Genomic DNA, 23,538 nt, shown 5'->3' with positions numbered 1-23,538 from the left:
CTTGAAGACAACAGGGAAATAATTAGAAAGTTTTTGAAGCAGGGAAATAACATGATTAGATATTTATTTAAGAAAGAATAAGATGAATGGGTAGAGAGATGACAGAAGGACTGGTTGGGAGGATGACAGTGATCCAAACGAATCATTAATGGGCCTGCGGTAGAGGAGTGGAGAGGATGAATTGGAATTGGCACAGTTTGGTGAGTGACTGAATGTGAGGTCACAGGGGAAGAAGGAATTCAGGGGGATTCAGACATTTATTCTTCAGAGTCTGTGTCACATTCTTTTGGTATCTTTAGAGATCAGCCTTTTTTTTTGAGACAAGAGTCTTGCTCTGTCACTCAGGCTGGATGCAATGGCGTGATCTTGGCTCACTGCAACCTCCGCCTGCTGGGTTCAAGCAATTCTCCTGCCTCAGCCTCCTGAGTAGCTGGGACTACAGGCACATGCCACTATGCCCGGCTAATTTTTTGTATTTTTAGTAGAGATGGGGTTTCACCATGTTGGCCAGGCTGGTCTCGAACTCCTGACCTCGTGATCCGCCCGCCTTTTAATATAGAACTGACTTTTGGGGCAGCCAGACATCAAACCGGGTGAATAAGACAGGTAATAAAAGTATTTTCCTTTTACACTTTTTTTTTTTTTTTTTTAAGTAAAAGCACTCCACAAGTAGATTTCAACTAAAGGTAAGAGAAGGACAACACAACGAAACTCAGAACAAGATGTTATTCCGGTAAACTTTTGGGAGGAAATTATTAAGGTTATTAAGGTAAACTTTTGGGAGAAAGTGACTCTTAAAAGTAAATATAAAGTTTTTTGAGGAATAGTATTATTTTACCAAAGGTATAGTCTCTTAAGTACAAAAAAAACTTTGGAAGTCAGCAAAAGAGAAAGGTTTTTAACAAACATACTATAGTTTAAACATTACCTATCATCACCATTCATCAAAATCATATTGAAATCCAGTCTCAGTATAGAAAAATTTTAACTGTTACTTCATAAAGCAATCTGCTAGTTTTTTAAAAAAAATTTAATATATGACATTTCAATCATAAAATGGAATTAAATACAAGTATTTACAAATCTTAGTTGCCTGAGCAACAGAAGTGATTCCTAGAACAGCTGTGTTCAAACCTTAGTGTACTTGTTAAAATGCAGATTCCCAGTTCCCACTCCAGAGATTCTAACTCATGAGGCAGATAAGATTCTGGAGTCTGTGTTTTTTAGTCTCCTCCAGGTGATTATTAAGCACTTTGAGACACACGTTGAAAAACTGCTTAACCAGGAAAAAAAGCAGGCAGATAGAATTATGTGATCATCCCATTTTTGCATGTAAAATGTTTCCTGTCGATTCCAGATTGTGGACAGAAAACACAGTAGGCTAGTCAACAGGTTAGCCTCCTTCCTCTTCTTTAAAACTTCCTGCCTGCTGACTGGTAGAGAGCATAATTGCAAATTTACTGCTTTTAGATTTATTCCTGGAAATTACCAGAAGCAAAATACTTGATGTTTCATAGCAAATATATGCACAAAAGTCCAACCAGAATAGTACACAATGAAAAGAAAACATTAGGGGAAGGTCCCAAAGAGAAAGAAAATGCTCTGTGCTGGGGAACGCACCGGGAGGTGATACTCACAGAGATCGGAGGCTAAGCAACTGCTGGAAAGTGTCAACTTTAATTTCGTAGATTTCATTATGTCTTAGGTCACTGAAATGACAGGGTTCCAAAGATTGATTTCAAAGTTACTGGTTTCAAAGATTACAGACTTCAGATAACTTTTATAGCGGGACTACCTGCCCTTAATCAAAGGAACACATGAAGTGTATCTATCAAGTGACTGATTTTTGTTTGTTTAAAAAAGAACATTACCATTTACACACTCAAGTATTGTCTCTTTCAAAGGAGCTAGTTTGTTTGGGAGGACATAAAACAGTATTCCAAACATGGAAACATCATTCAGAACACCAGAGGACTCTTCTCCTAGTGCTGCCTTCTGAGCCTTTCTTGGATTCTTTGAGGGTCTTCAGGAGGATACATTCTTTACATTTTACAGATGGATTTGCTTTGTTTTTTTCCCTTAAGCACCCAAAGGCATTGACAGAAAAACTAAATGTGAAGGGATAAATGGTTATTTGTTTTGATCAAAACTGAAGTGTGACTATGAAACAACAAGGCTGACCGCGCGCGGTGGCTCACGCCTGTAATCCCAGCACTTTGGGAGGATGAGGTGGGCAGATCACGAGGTCAGGAGTTCGAGAGCAGCCTGGCCAACATGGTGAAACCTTGTCTCTAGTAAAAATGCAAAAAATTAGCCGGGCATGGTGGTGGGTGCCTGTAATCCCAGCTACTCGGGAGGCTGAGGCAGGAGAATTGCTTGAACCCACGTGGTGGAGGTGGCAGTGAGCCGAGATCGCGTCATTGCACTCCAGCCTGGGCGACAGAGCAAGACTCCATCTCGAGAAAAAACAAAAACGACAAGGCTGATGTTTTGTAGGGGAGGCAATGTTAACAGAGGAATTCTAAAGGTTTTCATGCATAAGTAGCATCTGTAGCACCTTAAATATGACAAGTAATGGCCTTACCCTAAAGCTGACCATTGTGAAACAAACACACCAACAAACCCAAGTCCCCACATATTAAAAAATAACACCACTCATTGGATATATAAGTTTGGTTGTACTTCTAAAATAAGAAAAATTTCAAAGCCCAAACGTACCCAATTCACTAGTACCCTGAGTTAGGGGGAGAAAAAAGCAGATATATAATAAATGTTTTACTAATATTATGGTACAGTGCATGAAAAAATAATATTATCTATGTTTCTCAACTTTCTAACCACACTGCACAGTCACACCTTGTGTGTGTAAGAAGGAAAAGGATCACATGTCTCCCCAGTGAACCACAGGGTAAATGAACCAGTGACCCCGAGAAATGCGAGTTTTGATTCTTGATTTTTGCTAGGTGACTTAGAGACTTCTAGACTTACATTTTCTGAAGCTTTTGGCAGGCTGAAAAACTGGGTAAATCTTCTAATAGGTTGTAAGACAGATCTCTGAAAAACAGAAGGTGCAAAAAGGGAAAATCTGTTACAAATAAATCATAAAGAAACATGCTTTGCTCTCATTTTCCCTCCAAGATGTTATATCTCCCAAAGGCAGACTCTGAACATTTTCACTGCCCTGACATGGAGCAGGTAGTCACAGGCATTATTGGATTAACCAGTAGATTCAAATGTTTACTGAAATGTAACTGTTATACTTCTTTAATTGATTTAAATAATTTACTTAATGAATTCATTTATATTTTGTTAGTACTTCTCTAAATGCTCTAGCTATTATCTTACTGCAATGAGAACAAATTAAATTAAATAATTGTGCCTCTGTCTCTAAGAGCTGCTACATCTCTACAGCTAAGATAAATCATTGTTGTTTCTTTTCTAATCAACTCTTTAAAAAAAACTAACAATTCAAAACATAGCAGGAGCTTTGAAATCAATCACTACAAGAAGGAGGTGGGGGAACGGAATCTAAGAAAATCTTCAGCCAAAATTCAACAAATTACAGAATAACAAAACATCTGGACATATTTATAGTATGATATAACTAATCTAAAGCAAGCCATTGTAATTTGCAGAAAGCTTGAAAGAAAAGAAAGTTGGTAGATAATGTAACATAGATATATAAGAACAATTTTGTTTCATGTTTTAAAAGTTATCGGCTAATCAACTAACACATTTTCATGCCTGATTCTAATTCTTAAAACCAGATCACCACTATGCAATGGGAAAAATCATACTTTTTCTAAGGGGCTTCAAATTAGTCTTATAATTGATCACTGTATCCTACATTTATTGAATAAATGGGATTTATAAAGGAATAAAGTCCATTTACTCCGCATAAATAGTACAAATGAAGCTGCTTGTAAATCCAAATTTGTAACTTTCTGAAGGTTTGAAAGATACCCCCCCAATACCTCCAAAATCTCACACCTATGCACAAATATACCTGATTATTAATATGGTATATATTTTTGAAAAGTAGTGAATATAATAAAATGGACACACATATTATCAAAGCTGATAACTGGTTTACTCATCTCTGCAGGCTGCAAAGGGGATACTCCTTCATTGTCTACCTCTTAATAGAGGGAACATAAGATCTTCTACATAAAGGCATAGTGTTGCCTTCTACCTAATGATTTTCATGGCTAACACTGACCAAGGACTTTAAAAAAAATTATTTAATTTTTTAAAAATTCTAGGGTACATGTGCAGGATGTACAGGTTTGTTACATAGGTAAACGTGTGCCATGGTAGTCTGCTGCACCTATCAGCCCATCACCTAGGTATTAAGCCCAGGATGCATTAGCTTTTTTCCTTAATGCTTTCCCCCTCCCACCCTCCCCTGGCAAGGCCCAGTAAGCGTGATTTTCCTCCCTGTGTCCATGTGTTCTCATTGTTCAGCTCCCACTTGCAAGTGAGAACTTGCAATGTTTGGTTTCTGTTCCTGCATTAGTTTGCTGAAAATAATGACTTCCAGCTTCATCCATGTCCCTGCAAAGGACATGATCTGATTTCTTCTTATGGCTGCATAGTATTCCATGGTGTATATGTAGCACATTTTCTTTATCCAGTCTATCATCGGTAGGCATTTGGGTTGATTCCATGTCTTTGCTATTGTGAATAGTGCTTCAATGAACGTACATGTGCATGTATCTTTATAATATAATGATTTCTATTCCTTTGGGTATATACCCAGTTATGGGATTGCTGGGTCAAATGGTATTTCTGGTTCTAAATATTTAAGGAATTGCCATACTGTCTTCCACATTGGTTGAACTAATTTACATTCCCACCAACAGTGTGAAAGCATTCCTATTTCTCTGCAACCTCACCGTCATTTGTTGTTTCTTGACTTTTTAATAATTGCCATTCTGACTGGTGTGAGATGGTATCTCACTGTGGTTTTGACTTGCATTTCTCTAATGATCAGTGATGTTAAACTATTTTTCATGTGTTTGTTGGCTGCATGTATGTCTTTTTTTGAGAAGTGTCTGTTCATATCCTTTGCCCACTTTTTAATAGGTTGTTTTTTTCTTGTAAATTTGCTTAAGTTCCTTGTAGATTCTGGATATTAGCCCCTTGGCAGATGGATAGATTGCAAAAATTTTCTCCCATTCTGTAGGTTGTCTGTTCACTCTGATGATAGTTTCATTTGCTGTGCAGAAGCTCTTTAGTTTAATTAGATCCCATTTGTCAATTTTTGCTTTTGTTGCAATTGCTTTAGGCAATTTCATCATAAAATCTTGGCTCATGCCTATGTCCTGAATGGTATTGACCAGATTTTCTTCTAGGGTTTTTATATTTTGAGTTTTACATTTAAGTCTTAATCCATCTTGAGTTATTTTTTGTATAAGGTGTAAGGAAGGGATCCAGTTTCAATTTTCTGCATATGGCTAGCCAGTTCTCTCAGCACCATTTATTAAACAGGGAATCCTTTGCCCATTGCCAAGCACTTCTTATATAAAGGTACCATGTTTATAGCTTTACTTGAATTATCTGGTTTAATCCCTGTGGCCACCTTATGAGGGAGACACTGTAATTCTACCCATACAATATGAAATGACTTGCCTAAGTTGACCAGCTAGTAAGTGGGGAAAGTTACACATAGCCTACAGAATGGGCTAAATAATTCCCATGCACGTGACGCAAAACTAGTCATGTACAGTGAAATTTCCTCATGCAACAAGTACTCAGTGGATGAGTTAGCCAAAGGGGGAGAGCTCTCAGATCTATACTCCCAGGAGAACATAAAGCATCTTGTACTAGGGGTGAGGTTCCTGGGTTCTAGTCTCAACTTCAGCTAATTCTACTTGGTTGATACACTGGCTAAGCATTGGTATCTTTCTCAGTTCTCCTAAATGAGAAGACACCATTTTGCAGGGTCATTGGGAAGAACAAATGAATATTTATAGGTGAAAGTGCTTTGACAATGGCAAGATCTACTATGAATGTTATGTGTATTCCTCCCGGCTTTTCAAGTTCCAACTCGAGGAAAGAATAATAGTTCCAGGGAAGTGAGAAAGATGATAACAGTTAACACTGACTCAGAGTTACAGTGTCCCAGGTGCTGCTGTAACTGTTTGACATGTAGTCATTTAATCAGTCCTCATGAGAACCCTCTGAAGGAAGTGGCTACATCTCCTTTTATAGAATTGGAAACTGAGCTCCAGGAGGAATAATAATGTGCTCAAGATCCTATGCTGGCATATTGAGAGCCTGGATTTGAACCAGAAAAGTTGGCTCCACAGCCTTTGCTTTTAAAGTCATTTTGCCAGTGAGCCTCCATTCATGCAGTTCTAGACCTGAGTGGTTACCACTCATTGTGTGACATAGCAGAGAGAGATGCAGTTTAAACACTGGCTCCTTACTTACTAGCTCCAGTATGTAAAATCCTAATCACATAACTGTGCCAGTTTTCTGGAGAAATGGGGATGATTATACCTGTTCTGGGTGTGGTAGGCAGAATTCTAACATAGCCCCCCAAATTTCTACACCTGATATACACACACTTTCTCCCAGTTATTCAATCAAATTGATTGTATTTGAATTCAAACTCGCTTCTTTCTTGCCTTGCGACTTTAACAAATTAACTTCTCTAATTCTGCTTTCTTATCTGTAGCTGCACTTCATGGGGTGGGGTGGGGTAGGGCAAAGAAAGATTTGCTCTGTACTCCCCTCCTTCAGATGTGAATCACTTACTCCAAGGCTATCATGTAGTGTCACTGCACCCACATATCATTGAGCAACTGGAGTCTGAAGTGACACGGCAGGCTGGGGCTGGGGAAAGGCACAATCACAGGGGCAGCCATTCCCGTTTATCTACTTAACATTCCGAGTGCCGCTAAGTAAAGCTTATGGTGAAATTACAGGCGCTCAACTGCCACAGGTGCCTTCTATGTGAGTGCAGAGCCATGGCAAAAGATTAAGAGTCCTTATTATTAAGTCCCAATAATGCTTGAGAGGATAATAATTGTGTTGAGTGGAAGTTCAGGGAGAAGGCTGAAAATGGAAGGTCAAAACAAGGCTCCTTGAATCCATGTAAACTACTTTTTTTCATAACACATGGGAAAGGCAGAGGAAAAAAGTCCCAAGTCAATTGAAAGAACATATGCAAGCTATTTAACCATTACAGGAAACATTAGAACATGGCACTGACAACTATACTGGAAGAATGTTTGATCACCTTTATCAAGGATTGTGTGGATCTGATATCTCAATTTTTGATTTTGGCATCCATATTGGGTGGTTGATCCATTATGTTATTTTGTTCTGCTCTGCAAAGCCTTTAGAGGGGGAAATGAAGTGATTTTGGCCTGTTCATATGTTTTCTGAAAGAAAACATGTGTCAACTGAAAGTATAGTGGGAGCTGGTTTGGGACTTAGAAAACAAAGGGCACATTACCCTTTGTTACCAGGATCATGTCAGACAGCCTGGACCAAAGAGGGCAAAGGAGGCCTGACCTCCTGCAGACCTGCAAGGAAAGAACTCTCTCCTCTTTTAAAGAGATTACTGAAATCATGTCTGCCATTTCACCCCTAAATGGAAGTTGCCTGTTTACACAGCATTATTGCCTTACTGATACGCACAGCACTTGGAGATTAGGTAACTGATTGCAGACAGTTTGAGGAAGAGATGAGATCTGTGCTCCAGTTAAAGTCCTGTTAAAACACAAACCAGACATAATTCTTTCATTTGGGCATCACACAGTGACATATTTTGACTCACTGATGTTAAGACTGATCAAGCTCTAATGGCAGTGTATGTTCTGGGCAAAGTCAAGAGTCTACTCAGTACTTACAGACTCTCCAGGTTTGCAGTTCCAGTTAAATCAGGAAATTCGGTTATTTGTGAGGCACCATTCAGAGTCCTAGAAAGAGGAGTATATGAGTATTACTGGCAGAAGATTCTAAACAGGGGCAATTTTTATTGCCATTTTCAAAGCACTTCAACCTGTAATATTCGTTTGGCTTTTCACAGCAACCCTGTAGAGGGAAAGTGATCCATAAGAGACATAGAAACTTACAGTGTTCTTAGTTCAGGTAAATGTTGAAAAGCAGATCTCCCAACAAACTGGATGGGATTGTCATAGAAATGTCTAAAAGAAACCCAAACAGCAATTAATATCTTAGTATAGAATTTGAAAGATGGATATCTGTTCAAAATTTGAACAAATACAGTAAATGTACTTACGTAATTTTGATTATACTGTATTACATAACATTCCCAATTCCTTGGTTTCAGGCAAGACTCAAAAGTGTTTTGACTCACAGTATGAGACTTTTGGTAAGAAATCTGTACTATATAAAATTGAAGATTTCTGACAGCAAGGGAGATAGGAGTGATAGCTACTAAGGAGAAAAGCAAGTAAACTGAATACTTAACAGTTTCCTCTCCTTCCAACATCTGTAGAATATCCATTGAGTGGCAAAAAGGTAATTCAAAGTACTGGCAATCAGATCATTAATTAATGAAAGATGAAGTCTACCTATCGATATCTACTGAAGGTTATTATATCTGCTGGTCACCATAACATATGCAAGAGACTCATCAAATTATTGGAGAGGAAATGAGCTATTCTGGCATATGTCTAAAATTGAATTTTCTTGAATTAATTATTGTTTTAAAAGGTGAGACATTATTAGAGCTTAAAAAATATTTTGTTTTACAGATGTTTTCAATGTAATGGTATTTAAACTGCCTGGTCAATGGAGTGCCATATACTTTTTAGCTGAGTCATTCTTCTAGTCCAATTAAACTTAAAAAGTATTCATTAATGTCTACCATGTTTAAAGTATGAGGGTAGGTATGTAAGGATTTAAAGATTGATTCATTAGAAAGCTGTCATTTGGTAACACTTTGGGCCTAGCATTATACTAGATGCTGGGGGTTTGAAGAAGATGTTCCTGTGGTAAAGGAGCCTAGATTCAGTTGGGATAAAGCAAATAAATAACAGCATATCACTTTCTACTTAACAAAGCTCTTGCATATATATGTATATATAGAGCTCAATTGGTCCATGCAACAACTTTATGAGATTCATAGTGTAGATACTATTTTCTTCACTTTTGGAGGAGAAAATTGAGGCTGAGATACCTTGGCAATCTCATTACCTCCCAGAGCCTCAATTTTCTAATTTGTTAAGCTGAGATAATAATGCTTAGTGGTAGGGTTTGCATAAGAATTCAAAGAGCTAATGCATGTGTAACATTTGAAACAGAACCTGGGATACAGTTGCTACCCAACAAACCTAAATCCTCTTCTGTCCTACCTATTGAGCTCTTCTTTTCTCTCGGGATTAATCAGTAAGAGAAAGAGCTGGAGCTGGAATATGGGCCTTACGATGAAAAATGGAGCTTTCCTCTTAATATCTTATTAGCTCTTAGCTATACCATGTACTATAATTGTGTTCACATACATGTACGTATATATATATACTATAATTGTGTTCACATACATGTACGTATATATATACACGTATATATACACACATACGTATATATACACACATACGTATGTATATATACACACATATGTATATATACGTGTATATATACACACATATGTATATATACGTGTATATATACACACATGTATGTATATATATAGTGTGCCCAGTGTGTGTGTGTATATATATATAGTGTGTGTGTGTGTGTATATATATATATATATAGTGTGTGTATGTATATGCACACACACACACTGGGCACACTATATATACACGTATATATACACATACATACATATATGTATATATACGTGTATATATACACATATACACGTATATATACACATACATACATATATGTATATATACGTGTATATATACACATATACACATATATGTGTATATATACATATGTATATGTGTATATATGTATGTGTGTATATATACATGTGTATATATATATGTACATGTATGTGAACACAATTATATGCATATATATTATATGTATATATATGCATGTATGTATATGTATATATATATACGCACACTATATATATACACACACACACACACACTGGGCGGATATGAATATACATGCTTGTGTGCATAAGGCAGAAGTATCATAAACACTCATAAGGAGTTTTAGGGTTCTCAGGAGGGAACTCTCTCATATGTTTGGGAGAGATTATAAAAAACTTCAAGAAATGGCATTTGAAATGGGCCCTGAAAGACAGAATTTCAAGAAGCATAGTGAGGGAATGGGATCGTAGGAGCAAAGGAAATAAGAAAAGAGCTTTGTTTGTGAACATAACTTGGTCAGTCTGGTTTATGACTTAGGGTGATTGAGGAGAGCTTTGGGGAACTGGTTGACAGGGTTGGCTTAGGCCATGTGTGGCCTTAGGCTGTGAATGTCAGCGTGAGGAGTTTGCATTTAGTGTAAATAGACATCCTGAACGCACGTTTCACAGCAGAAGTAATAAGATGGTTGCTGTGCTTCAAGGAAGATGAGCGCCGCCAACGGTGAAGGGAGGGAGGCCAGCCTCATGCAGACTGGTGAAAATCTAGATGTCATGGCTGGCAGAGAGGCTGGTGCAGTGGAGGTCAGGAGGTATGGGTAGGATGGGGACTACAGAGGTGGAAATGAGGAGTGGGTAGCCAACTGGACCTGGAAAGCATTCACAGAAATGCGGGCTTTGAAGAGATGGAAACAGATGCAGGAGCAAGGAGAGGAGAGTTTCGGGGAGAAAGTGGTCACCACTGTCAAATAGTGGATAGGAGCTCTAATATATATAGGGTGGGGGTTGGCGCCCCTAGTTCCTCAGGAGTATTAGCATATCAAAAGAGTGACGAAAAACCAGTACTGTGGCTGCAGAAGGAGGAGCAAAGGCAATGTAATTTGCCAACCTCTTAACACGCAAATACTCTCTAATGAGGGCTAATGTTTATTGTCAATGTACTTTAAAACTCTTAGTTTGCCAAAATATTGCCAGAACATTTCAGAAACAATGAATAGTTTTTTTCTTCTGGTTGTCAAGGCTAATTGGGACTCCTGCTCATTTGTGACAAATACCACATGGTCCCAGAAAGCCCATCAATCCAGTTGGCACAGGACCAACATCTGCTGAGAAGTGCCCCTAGAGTCATGTTTAACAGTTGTCCTTACTCTCCTCTTCTATATTCAGGCTTCTCATTCACAACCTCAGGTTTGATGGTGTTCCAAATCTGCCTCCGAGAGGAGCCTTTTGTCTAAGAGCCAGCCTCATACTCAGAACTATATATCATCATTCTACTGTATTAAATGTGAAACATAAAATTAGTTATACTTGTAGTTGTAACTCTATTTTATCCTTTTGTTTGAGACAGGGCTCTGTTGCCCATGATGGACTTTGGAGGCGTGATCATAGTTCACTGTAACCTCCAACTCTTGGGCTCAAGTGATCCTCCTGCATTGGCCTCCCAAAGTGTTTGAATTACAGGCATGAGCCACAGTGCCTGGCTTATTTTATTCTTTTATGGCATATAAATCCTTATATACACCATTCTAAAACATTATTTATCATTCTAGAATTACATCCTAGTTTGTATAAATGTGAATGTTTGGGCATAATAATGAATGGAGATAGAGGCTTAGCACAAAACAGTATAAAACCCCTACCATCAATTTAGGCTGGAGTCTATTGCTGTAAAAGACATCCATTTGTATATAATAATTTATATTTCTAGTATACTTGGGTTTACGTTCAGAATGACTATGCAGACTTGACATTAATGCTCTAAAAGTCAGTTTTATCCTTAGAAAATAGAGGTAATCAAAAGCATTTTACAAGATTATTTTAAAGATACCTAGCACATCTGGAGATACCAATCATAATGTGATCTTTAAAAAAATCTTTAATATTATTTCAGTGTTCAGCTAGAACCTGGCAAAATACATGCATATATACTTTTCTGTATGAACTCTTAGATTGACTGAGACAAAACTCAGGCAAATATAGAATATTCATTGTATTTAAAAGTATAATATATGCTATATTTCAGGATGGAGAAACCAAAAAGCATTATGGTCACTTACATTGTAATAAGAGAAGGGTTGCCTACAAATGCTTTCTCAGGTATCGACCTGATATTGTTGCTATGAAATCCTCTAGAAAGAGAAAAAACATTATAAAAAATCCTGTGTGGGGTAAAATTATTTAATAGAGTCCCCCACCCTGACAACAGTGGCAATAATCAGAACCTTTAGTAACCAGAGGACAATATTAAATTCCTCTATGCATCTTGAAACTTAGGTGCCGTTATTTACTCTCTAGGGGATAAAAAAAAGTCATGTGCTGTCATCTTAGAAGAGAAATAAAGAATCGGAAAATAATAACTGCACTTCATGGAAACTTACAGTCTAATGTTATAAGAAGAAAATCTGTTAATATCCAATAGAGCATCATTGTATAAAAGGCTGAGAGAGAGGAAACCATTTTTGGAGAGATTATGATCACTCCTACTGACCCCATTTGAAGCTAGAAGAGAAAATTGACTTAAGCTGCAGTGAAGTAAAGATTTAAGTAGTCTCCTTATGAGGACAAAATTTTCTGACTTCAAGAAAGGTCCCCTGGCTCAGTGAGTCTGTAGTTATAAGCTGATTGTCATCTGCTGTTGTTGATGTTGTCTGAATGGCTGAGAAGCAGATTCAATGATCTTTGGAGCTTATTTGGGCCTGTGGCTGTATGAGGTGACCCCATGCCATGAAGCCACTGCCTAGCTAAGCCACACATGGGATTTCCTGAGTCAGAACACCCTAATGGTTTTTCTTATAAACAAGCTCCTCTGTGTCTCCTTTAGCTGTATGTCTTATTTCTCACTGCTAGGGGAATGAGGTTCTGTGTTTATTTTCCTTTCCAAGTGTTAGAACATTACTCACATAGGTTATTTATCTTTTTAGATATGAAAAAGCTAATTAAATTTTATCATCTAAAAGGCAGTATATGCAAACCAATGGCTGAAAGTCAGCTTTTCTTTAGTAAAATTGTGGGGTTTTAGAATTAAATAAGATTCATTAAACATTTACAAATGAAATACAGTTGACCCTTGCACAAAATGGATTTAAACTGCATGGATCCACTTTTTTGTTGTTGTTGTTGAGACAGAATCTTGTTCTGTCTCCCAGGCTGGAGTGCAGTGGTGCAGTCTCGGCTCACTGCAATCCCCGCCCCTCTGGTTCAAAGCAATTCTCATGCCTCAGCATCCCAAGAAGCTGGGATTACAGGCATGTGCCACCAGACCCGGCCAATTTTTGTATTTTTAGTAGAGATGGGGTTTCACCATGTTGGCCAGGCTGGTCTTGAACTCCTGCCTCAAGTAATCTGCCTGCCTCGGCCTCCCAAAGCACGAGGATTACAGGCATGACCCATTGAGCTGGCCTGCATGGCTCCACTTATATGTGAGTTTTCTTCTGCCTTTGCCACCCCTGAGATAACAAGACAAACATCCCTCTTCCTCTTCCTCCTCAGCCTCCTCAATGTGAAGATGACAGGGATGAAGACCTTTATGATGATACACTTCCACTTAATAAATAGTAAATATATGTTCTGTTCCTTAGAATTTTTAAAATAACATTTTCTTTCCTCTAGCTTACTTTATTATAAGAATACAGTACAGAATACATATACAAAATATGTGTTAATAGACTGCTTATATTATTGGTAAGGCTTCTGGCCAACATTAGGCTATTAGTAGTTAAGTTTTTAAGAAGTCAAAAGTTATACGTGGATTTTCTACTGTGCAAGGGTTGTTGTCCCTAACCCCTAGTTGTTCAAGGGTCAGCTTCAATGTATGTGAATGCATCTCATACTTTACTAGGCACAGACAGTTTGATTCATCTATTTCTAGACTTATGCAACCCAGAAATGTTCAAGTTCTCAGAAATGCTCAGCAACTAAATTCCATTTTAGTCTACTACTAAAAATCTACAAATCCATAAAGTATATAAATGTTGGGAGAGTATGTATGGCTTAGAAAAAGAGAAAAGAATATGACTTACAGAAATATATGTATTTCTTTTATATATATGTTAGAAAAACTCAGCATGAATAAAAAATATTATCTGGTATTTGCTAGAGATAGAATCAATTAAAATATATTTCAAGTGTACTTTGTCATTATTTATATAAACTTAAAATTTTCTAGCAAGTCATATTATGTAAAACAATCACATTTATTTTTAAATAAATTCACAAAAGGGTAAAGTTCTCCCATTAAAATTGTCCTACTTACAGTTCTTTAAGGTTGGAGAGTGTCCTAATTGCAGTGGGGAATTCATCAAGGTTATTGTAATTTAAATCTCTGAAAATGAGTACACAGTATTTTCAGTTTTTTATTTAAAACTTCATATATACTCTATTTACAAGGAAAGTTAACATGCGATTCCAAGGAACCCATATGACTAATGGAAGTTCTCACTGCTTTTCTTTATGGAAAGAGATTTTCTTGGCTTGCTGACTATCAACATTCTATAAGTATCTGCATTAAAATGGTCATTTGACTAATCATGAAAAATTTGAGAGTCAGGACTCAATGGCACTGGGGCGTCTAAAAAAGAAAGGGAGTCTCTCTGGCCAGGTGTTGATGGCTAGCTCACGGAGGTCTTCAACTGAACCGGGCTCACTAATGGGCCAGCGTGAATTTGCACTCCTCAGGGCTCCTGGATCACATCCCTTTTCTTGTTCCCTCCTTCACTCTCTTGTGATATGAAATCTTGCAGGGCTGCTTTGTCCTTGACTTTCACAGGGTTCCCACATCCCTCCTAGCCTGAAGTCCAGGATGAACCTTGTTTCTGGAGAGGTTTATGTGAGACAGGGTACTCTCAGAAAGGACACTTGGTCTAGAATTTCTTCAAGGAGTCACAAATAATTCAGAAATAGGATGTTTTCCTTGATCTGTGCAGCAAAGCTCTATGTTATCCCTCAAGGCCAGAGATGAAGTGGTCAAATTATCTCAAATCATTAGTTTCTGTATCTGTTATAGCACAATTGGCTTTTCAATTTCATTACTCACAAGTGCTTTACAGACTTACTCTACCTTATATCTAGATCTTCATATGAAAAAGTAATTGCCTTCTGGTCTCTGGGAATGGCAGATTTCCCAGATGACGCAGAAAAACCTTTTGGTCAGGCAATCAGATGTGGTTAGATCCTCCTCTGTGAAGAATTGCTATTTAATTTAAAGAGAGAGATAATTTGACTGAGTTAAACATGAATCAAGGTACCTACTTGTCTGGCACAAACCATCCTTAAGCTATACTGCAGGCAGGAAATGCATGTCTTTTGTAGACATACATTTTCTTCCTGTTTGTAAATCTCTCCAGATGCTCTGTTTTGATTAAACAAGGATTGGACCCTTATAAATTACTTGGATTTCTAGTAGGGAAAGGAAGAGGCTGGGAATAACCAAATTGCTTATCATCTGTAGCCCTGGGCAAGGTAGGGAAGGAGAGACAATAAGACTCACATGAACTTTTCCCTGACATGTTTTGCTCTATGTTATTTACATGCAATCCCAAACATTGAGGAAAAAAAAAAAGACTATTTATGGAAATACCCATCAAAGCCCATCTTGTTTTTCATTCCTGTTATTGTTCAAAAGGGCTGGAAGGTGATTTCCATTGCTGAGATTTCTGAGCCCAGCCCTGTGTAGATAAGAGTTCTAATTTTTCCTAGCAGCTGATGGGAACTGCTTGTCTATGCCATTAAGTTGACATAAAGGTCCTGCCTGAACAAGTCCATCTTTGCCACCTAAGAAGAAACACAGGGTGAGTTAAATAACCCTGGAAAGAGCTGTTAGTGCTCATAGGCTAGAAGAATACCACCAACACAGGGTCCCTCAGGAAATTAGTAACCCAGATCTGGTTAGAAGCTAAATTGATCATGAACAAATTCTTAAGCTCTGTGTGCAAATGAACAGTGGGCCCCAAGGGCACAGGAGAAGTGGTCTTTGGTCTTTTCCTTTTGCAGTTCTGGTCAGAGCCAGCATTGCAGATTCAGTGACCTGTGTGGTTTATTGCATTTGAGCATTAAAAATGTGAGGGTAGGGATGGTGACATGGCTGCAACTACCCTCCTCTCCCAGCATACTCAGGACCCTCCCTGCCTATCACCTCAGTCTCATCACACCTTTCTCAACAGGGCAATGAAGAGCAGCTCCTCTCCCAGTAAAAGCCTGGGGCCCTGGTGTGGCCCACAAGAACCTCTACCTTGGCTCTGTGAGAGTGTCTAGGATATGGTCCGCTGGCTTGACTCTATTTTTACTATAGGTACCAATTAAGAACTGAACTTTTGACTTATTCTTTGGAAGTAGCATATAGTAGTAAACATGGATTTCAGAATCAGACTAGAGGAGGAAGCAAATCTCAGTTCTGCTACTGACTACATATGTAATAACTTTACCTCACTAGAGCCTAAAATGGGATAGTAATATCTGCTCTCATAGGATGGCTGTAAGAAGTAATTAAAACAACGTGTGCCAAATGCTCAGTGCAATATTTTATTATAGACATATTCAATAAATAGTAGCTACTATTACTTTTCATTCTTTTTTCTTTTTTTGAGACAAAGTCTTTCTCTGTCACCCAGGTTGGAGTGCACTGAGTGGCATGATCACAGCTCACTGCAGCCTCAAATTCCTGGGCTCAAGCAATCCTCCTGCATTGGCCTCCCAAGTGTTAGGATTACAGGCATGAATCACCATGCCCAGTCCCTTTTTCATCTTTTGAATTGCTTTAGCATGAGCCATCAGTGTTTCCTAAAGAGATGCCTGTTCATCTGAGATTGAAGATGCAGGCATTGGCCTGGCCTGCATCCTCTCATTCAGCAGGGAGTACCAGACTCATGAACAGTGAGCCTGAGTGATCCTTGACAGAGACTACACGTTTCTAAGCAAATAGTCACTGCTTAGTAGAGAACATCTCATTTAATTTATAATGATTCTGACTAATTTATCACTCTCATTAGATTGAAATAAAATCCCAGTTTTATTGTTTAGCTCTGTGGGGGTTGTGTGTGTAAGATAATGCCACTGTAAATATCTGTTGAAAGCTTGGGCAATTAACCAAACCAAACAAAGTCTGGCTTTAAGGCTATTTTGATTCTTTCAGAATATTCATGAAAATACTGAAAAAAGGGAAACAAATAAAAGGTCAACTCACAAAGTCTCTAGGCTGTGGAGCCCATCAAAGCATTTCTTTCCCAGGGAGTGGATTCTATTGTTATGGAGATGTCTGCAGTAGAACATTACAGATAGTTAGGAAGGCACACTGCACAGAGCACACTTAACATTTTGATAGCTTAAATCCAAAGAAACATATACTGAAGAGTGCACTAATTATAAGAAGCCAACATAAAAAATGGCTATATGCTGCATTCATTCATACCACAGATGATTCTATACCATAGAATTTAAAAGACAGTCACAGTTTTTTACCTTTTAGCTTTGGGACATCAGGGTGTGTATAATAATATGAGCAACAGAATTGATATAAGTAAGTTTGGGTTTCAAGGCTGTTTTTTTTTTAACTTTTAATTTCAAGGGTGCATGTGCAGGTTTGTTACATAGGTAAACTTGTGTCATGGGGGTCTATTGTAAAGATTATTTCATCACCCAGGTATTAAGCCTAGTACCCATTAGTTATTTTCCTGATCTTCTTCCTCCTCCCACCCTCCACCCTCTGATAGGCCCCAGTGTGTGTTGTTCCCCTCTGTGTGTCCATGTGTGCTCCCATCATCTAACTCCCACTTCTAAGTGAGAGCATTCAGTATTTGGTTTTCTGTTCCTGTGTTAGTTTGCTAAGGATAATGGGCTCCATCCATATTCCTGCAAAGGACATGATCTTGTTCTTTTTTATGGCTGCATAGTATTCCATGGTGTGTATGTACCACATTTTCTTTATCCAGTCTATCATTGATGGGCATTTCAGCTGATTCCATGTCTTTGCTATTATGAATAGGGCTGCAGTGAACATACACATGCATGTGTCTTTGTAATAGAATTATTTCTATTCCATTGGGTATATACCCAGTAATGGGATTGCTGGGTCAAATGGTAGTTCTGTCTTTAGGTCTTTGAGGAGTTGCCACACTGTCTTCCACAATGGTTGAACTAATTTACATTCTCAAGGCATATTTGTAAGCATAGTTTGTTCAGCATGGCTTTGGGATATAGGATGTTAAACACATATACTGACCATCATTGACACCTGGAGGATAGCTGTAGCAAGAACATTTTCTAATAAAGCTGAAGGCCTACAATGGCTACCTTCCCAGGGCGGGGGCACAGGTCGACAGGAAACAACGATTTCAGTCACAGGCAATGGTAATCAGATTTTTCTGCTGCCCAAGGAGATTAGTTATCTTGACACAGTATTAGTGTATATAATTATCATCTTTGGCTCAATTGGTAAGTCAGTTTGGTCAGAGCCAGTGAGAACAGCTGTGCACAACTGAAAACTGGACCAACTCTCAAAAGGATTTTAGAAAATGGGCTTAAGGAGGATAGGGTGAAAAAGTACAGCTGGATCTGTATAAATCCATTTCCTCTAGTGGAGGAAAAGAAATTAAAGCACATACCCAGCTTCTGGTGGGTCAGTAGCATCATCTTTATATGTGAAATTCAGTGTAGACATTTTTTTATATCACAAAAAATTCTTTTCCTTCCATACTAAGATTTTTTTTCTAATAAATAAATTTCGGTTTTAGGTGAGATTTATGTAATATTCATTGAGGATCTTCTACATGCAGCATAAGAGGAAGGAGATTGAGGGGAACCTAAAAAGATAAAGAAGATATTGGCCAGCCCTCAAAGGAGTATATACTACAGTGCAAGGGACAGATATGTCATCAAGTGGAATGATTGAAGGAAGCGGTGGGCCAGTGGGTGGGCATGAAGCAAAGAGAGAAATAGTGAGAAGAAGCCTTCCTCGTTGATTGGTTATTATATTATACATGTGGGGGTCATATTGCCACATTTTTAAAGAAGACTGATTATTTTTCAAACTATTACTTGTTTGAGAATCATCTTTGATTTACTAAAATAATGAAATCTAGACATATGGTGGGAAAAAGCTGTGCAAATGCATCATATGCTGTCAATTAAACCACCTTTGCAAAAATACAACAGTGAGAAAAATATGGCAATGAAAGAGATTTGACCTAACCGACTCCATCTTGCCTTTAACCTCCAAGCTGCCCTTGTCTATTCCTGGGCATAGGCCGAACTAACTTTGGGAGGAATTTAGTTTATAGTTTATCTTCGAAACAAAATGATAACAGTCTCTTTCTGAAACAAACTCCCTCCTTGCCTTGGGACTAGGCTGGTTTTGTAGAAGTAACAAATTAGCCACAGATTAGAAATTATGGTTTAGGAGTCAGGCAGCCAGAGGCCACAAGACTCCTAACCTCCCCAGTTGCTCCTATAGGTAACATCACTATTGTAAAACATAAGATTGGTGTTCAAGATATTTTTCAGACCATGCATTCTGATAGATCACCTGGAACCACCCAGATGGGTAAACTGGCCCATATGGTCTTAAGGCCCTCACCCAGGATTGACTCAGAGCAAGAGGACAACTTCAACCCCCTATGATTTCATCCTTGACCCAACAAATCAGCATTCCCCATTCCCTAGCTCCCTGCTAGCCAAACTATCTTTAAAAAACTCTTGCCTCTGAATTTTCAGGGAGGCTGATTTGAGTAATAATAAAACTCTAGTCTGCCACTGAGATGGCTGTATGTGTGTTAACTATTTTTTCTTTTTTTTTTTGAGACAGAGTCTCACTCTCTTCCCCAGGCTGGAGTGCAGTGGCACAATCTTGGCTCACTGCAACCTCGGCCACCTGGGTTCAATTGATCCTCCGGCCTCAGCCTCCCTAGTAGCTGGGATTACAAGCGTGTGCCACCACGCCCAGCTAATTTTTGTACTTTTAGTAGAGGTGGGGTTTCACCATGTTGGCCAGGCTGGCCTTGAACTCCTGACCTCAAGTGATCCACCCGCCTTGGCCTCGCAAAGTGCTGAGATTACAGGTATGAGCCACTGTGCCAGCCTTGTGTGTTACTCTTTATTGCAATTCTCTTGTCTTAATAAATCGGCTCTATTTGGGCAGCGGGCAAAAGAACTCATTGAGCAGTTACATCATTTGTTCTCACTTCTCTTTCCTTGGTAAGGGTTCAACAAGTTCTTATTAGATAATAAGAAGAGCATCTTTCAATTTGACCTGAATTATCAATTATTTTTAAAAATAAGGAATGTTTATTAACTTAGGTTACTGTACTAACTGTACAGTGCGGTGACTCCTTGTGCAATATGCAATGGGCTCCTCTAAGGCAGAGGTCATATTTCATTATCTTTGTATGCCCTGCCATGCTTGGCACCTAGCAGGTACTTGATAAGTATTGTTTAAGTCATTTACACAATTGGAGCATTTATAAGTCATTTTGGGGAGGGGCTCAGGAGGTTTTCCTCCCTTAAAATGTCCCCATTTAAGTTTTGAAGAGCCAGCATTTTAAGGCCAAGGTCTTCCAGTGACATTAGAAACTGTTAAAAGAGAGCAAAATCAATAAAACTTACAGAACTACCAAGCTGGAGAGGTTTCCAAAGGCATAGTCTGGTATGTGGTGTATTTTGTTCAGGGCCAAGGTCATGGCTTGCAATGCCGATAAACTTCTAAAAGCCTGGACGGGGATTTCTGTTAAAGCGTTGTCATCCAGCCACAGGTGCCTCAGGGAATGCAGGCCACTGAAACAGCTTGGGGGCACATAGCTGATGTGGTTAGCATCCAGACGCCTGTGGAAGAAAGAAAGCAAGAATGGAAAAGAGAGCAATGCCCAAGCAGAAGGTCACCTTTGCAGGAAAACCCTCCCCATGCATGATGAACAAGAGTGGAACAGGGCCTGGGGTCCTCGGGAGCCCTCACATCTGGAGCATTTTCCTCTCCAGATGATCTCTCCTTCTCATTCCTGTGTAGACTGTTGCTTCCTAGGTCCTCTGGCTCTAAAATTCCATGGTGCTATTATTCTCTTCCAGGCTTGTAGGTAATGTTCTTTCATGGATGCAAGTGGCCTCCCCTGAGGTATGGAGTTTCAGTGTGATGATCTTTTAGTTTCTTTCTGACACTAGCATAGAGATACCCTTTTCCTCCTCCCACCATAAGCCAAAGGAATGTTTTTGCTTTCCCTGACTGTTTTGAACATGCTAAACATACCAGTCTAATAAGTTGTTCAGTAAGCTCTGGGAAAAGATTATTTCATTTCAGTATTCGAAGGAACTGCATAATTTTTTTTGTTTGTTTGAGACGAAGTCTCTCGCTCTTGTCGCCCAGGCTGGAGTGCAATGCGCGATCTTGGCTAACTGCAACCTCCACCTCCCGGGTTCAAGCGATTCTCCTGCTTCAGCCTCTCGAGTAGCTGGGATTACAGGCATCTGCCACCACACTCAGCTAATTTTTGCATTTTTAGTAGAGACGGGGTTTCAACATGTTGGCCAGGTTGGTCTCGAACCCCTGACCTCATGTGATCCGCCCACCCTGGCCTCCCAAAGTGCTGGGATTACAGGTGTGAGCCACTGCACCCGGCCAAGTAATTTTTTTAATTTTTAATTTTTTATTTTACTTTAAGTTCTGGGATACATGTTCAGAATGTGCAGGTTTGTTACATAGGTATACATGTGCTATGGTGGTTTGTTGCACCTATCAACACATCATCTAGGTTTTAAGCCCCATGTGCATTAGGTATTTGTTCTAATGCTCTCCCTCCCCTTGCCCCCCACCTGCTGACAGGCCCCTGTGTGTGACGTTCCCCTCTCTGTGTCCACGTGTTCTCACTGGAACTGAGTACATTTTTAAAGACTGTTAGAGACACACCTCAGGGAAAACAGAGAAGGGTCCCCATCCTTTTTCTTAGGACAGCACTGAAAGGCCTGAAAACTGCTGGCTTTCTTGCTTATCCTAACCATTTGTGTGAAGCAGATGTTTGTTTTTCTGACATTTTAAATTAGTAATAAAATTAACAACTTTCCAGCTTTTGCTTCCTTTTCCCACACTCCATTTTTATCTGTTTTAAAATGGAGAAATACATCTAAAAATAAGTCTGGTTAATGAGCTGTTGCCACCTCAAAGCCAGCAGAGGGAGTGCAATACATTTATTTTGCCCCAATCCAACATAGACAGTGGCTATAATTTAAAGGTCCTAACTTTTCGTATGGAAGTGACAAAACTCACATCGTTTGCAATTTTCTGTAAGATGCATGAATACTAGAACCACCATCACTCAAACTATGCTCCCAACAGCCCTCGTTTTTTTTTTCCCAATCTGTTTTTAAGACTCACACATTTGCATTTCCAAAGGTAGGTTTAAAAAAAAGAAGAGTTGTATTTTAGTGGTCCATGTATTAGGAAGGATTAGAAAATCAGAAGTGGATTTTGAAAAATGTTTTCGGAAGCACTTAAGACTAAACAGATGCAGGAAGCACACCAGGATCACAAAACAATCTCCTGAAAACCAAAATTAAACAATTTAGAAATGAAATTCTTCGTTGGGAGGAAGCTCATTTCTATAGAAAGCAGCTTCCTCACTTTTGGCCACTATGCCACTTCAATCATCTTCTGATTCCTACTTCTATGGACTGGATGGGAAGCGATGCCGCAACGGCCCTCCCTGGGCCACGTTTTGATAATAGCTGAGATAAGGTCACTTAGAGCAAATTTTAAGAGTTGGGTGTCATAGCCCATTTACAATTAAATTTCCAATGGAACAACTATCATTGTCGGCAACAGAAGCACAGCTTTCAAACATCTTAAGGTTTTGTCAACAAATGGAGCCACAAATGTTTAGAAAACTCAACACCATCTCTCTTTCCTTTCTCTAGCAACAATGTGCTTGGCTTATGCTCAAATAAGGTATAATTTCATCAGGAGATAAAGAGGTGATTGCTTTTGTTTGACTAGAAGTAAAGCACACATGTAAACTCTCCTTAACTATTGCACTGATTAAAGGATAGAGACTTAATAATATGAGCTTCTATGTTTTTGTTGATATGTTGACTGATCATTGCCAGTCGTTTATGCATTGAAAGTATGAGTGGTGGCTGGGCCTGGTGGCTCACACCTGTAATCCCAGCACTTTGAAAAAGCTGAGGGGGCCTGATCACCTGAGGTCAGGAGTTCCAGACCAGCCGGGCCAACATGGCAAAACCCCATTTCTATCAAAAATACAAACAAAATTAGCTGGGTGTGGCGAGACACACCTGTAGTCCCAGCTACTTGGGAGGCTGAGGCAGGAGAATCGCTTGAACCCAGGAGGCAGAGGCTGCAGTGAGCTGAGATCATGCCACTGCACTCCAGCCTGGCCAACAGAGTGAGACTGTCTTAAAAAAAAAAAAAAAAAAAAAGAAAGTGTGGGTGGTTTCTAAAAGTCTTGGGCTGGGCGCAGTGGTTCATGCCTGTAATCCCAGAACTTAGGGAGGCCGAGGTCAGGAGTTCAAGACCAGCCTAGCCA

General features: G+C 39.0%; 1 protein-coding gene across 3 annotated transcripts in view; it reads right to left on the bottom strand.

Moving 5' to 3' along the window:
- The window catches only part of LGR5 (leucine rich repeat containing G protein-coupled receptor 5), a 149,497-nt gene that overhangs the window by 11,686 nt on the left and 114,273 nt on the right, over window positions 1–23,538 (bottom strand). Inside the window, exons 5-13 of one of the 3 annotated variants that reach the window (XM_032170741.2) lie at window positions 20,615–20,830; window positions 17,202–17,273; window positions 14,277–14,345; window positions 12,082–12,153; window positions 8,088–8,159; window positions 7,863–7,931; window positions 7,651–7,722; window positions 2,989–3,054; window positions 1,638–1,709 (exon numbers count right to left, since the gene is read on the bottom strand). In XM_032170741.2, the coding sequence (XP_032026632.1) occupies window positions 1,638–1,709; window positions 2,989–3,054; window positions 7,651–7,722; window positions 7,863–7,931; window positions 8,088–8,159; window positions 12,082–12,153; window positions 14,277–14,345; window positions 17,202–17,273; window positions 20,615–20,830 (780 nt within the window). The remainder of the gene's footprint in view (window positions 1–1,637; window positions 1,710–2,988; window positions 3,055–7,650; window positions 7,723–7,862; window positions 7,932–8,087; window positions 8,160–12,081; window positions 12,154–14,276; window positions 14,346–17,201; window positions 17,274–20,614; window positions 20,831–23,538) is intronic. The other 2 variants (XM_032170742.1, XM_032170743.1) reach the window with 2 other exon arrangements.

This window comes from Hylobates moloch, unplaced genomic scaffold (genome assembly GCF_009828535.3).
Source record: "Hylobates moloch isolate HMO894 unplaced genomic scaffold, HMol_V3 SCAFFOLD_12, whole genome shotgun sequence".
Lineage (NCBI taxonomy): Eukaryota > Metazoa > Chordata > Mammalia > Primates > Hylobatidae > Hylobates > Hylobates moloch.
This window is presented reverse-complemented; position numbering and strand designations above follow the sequence as displayed.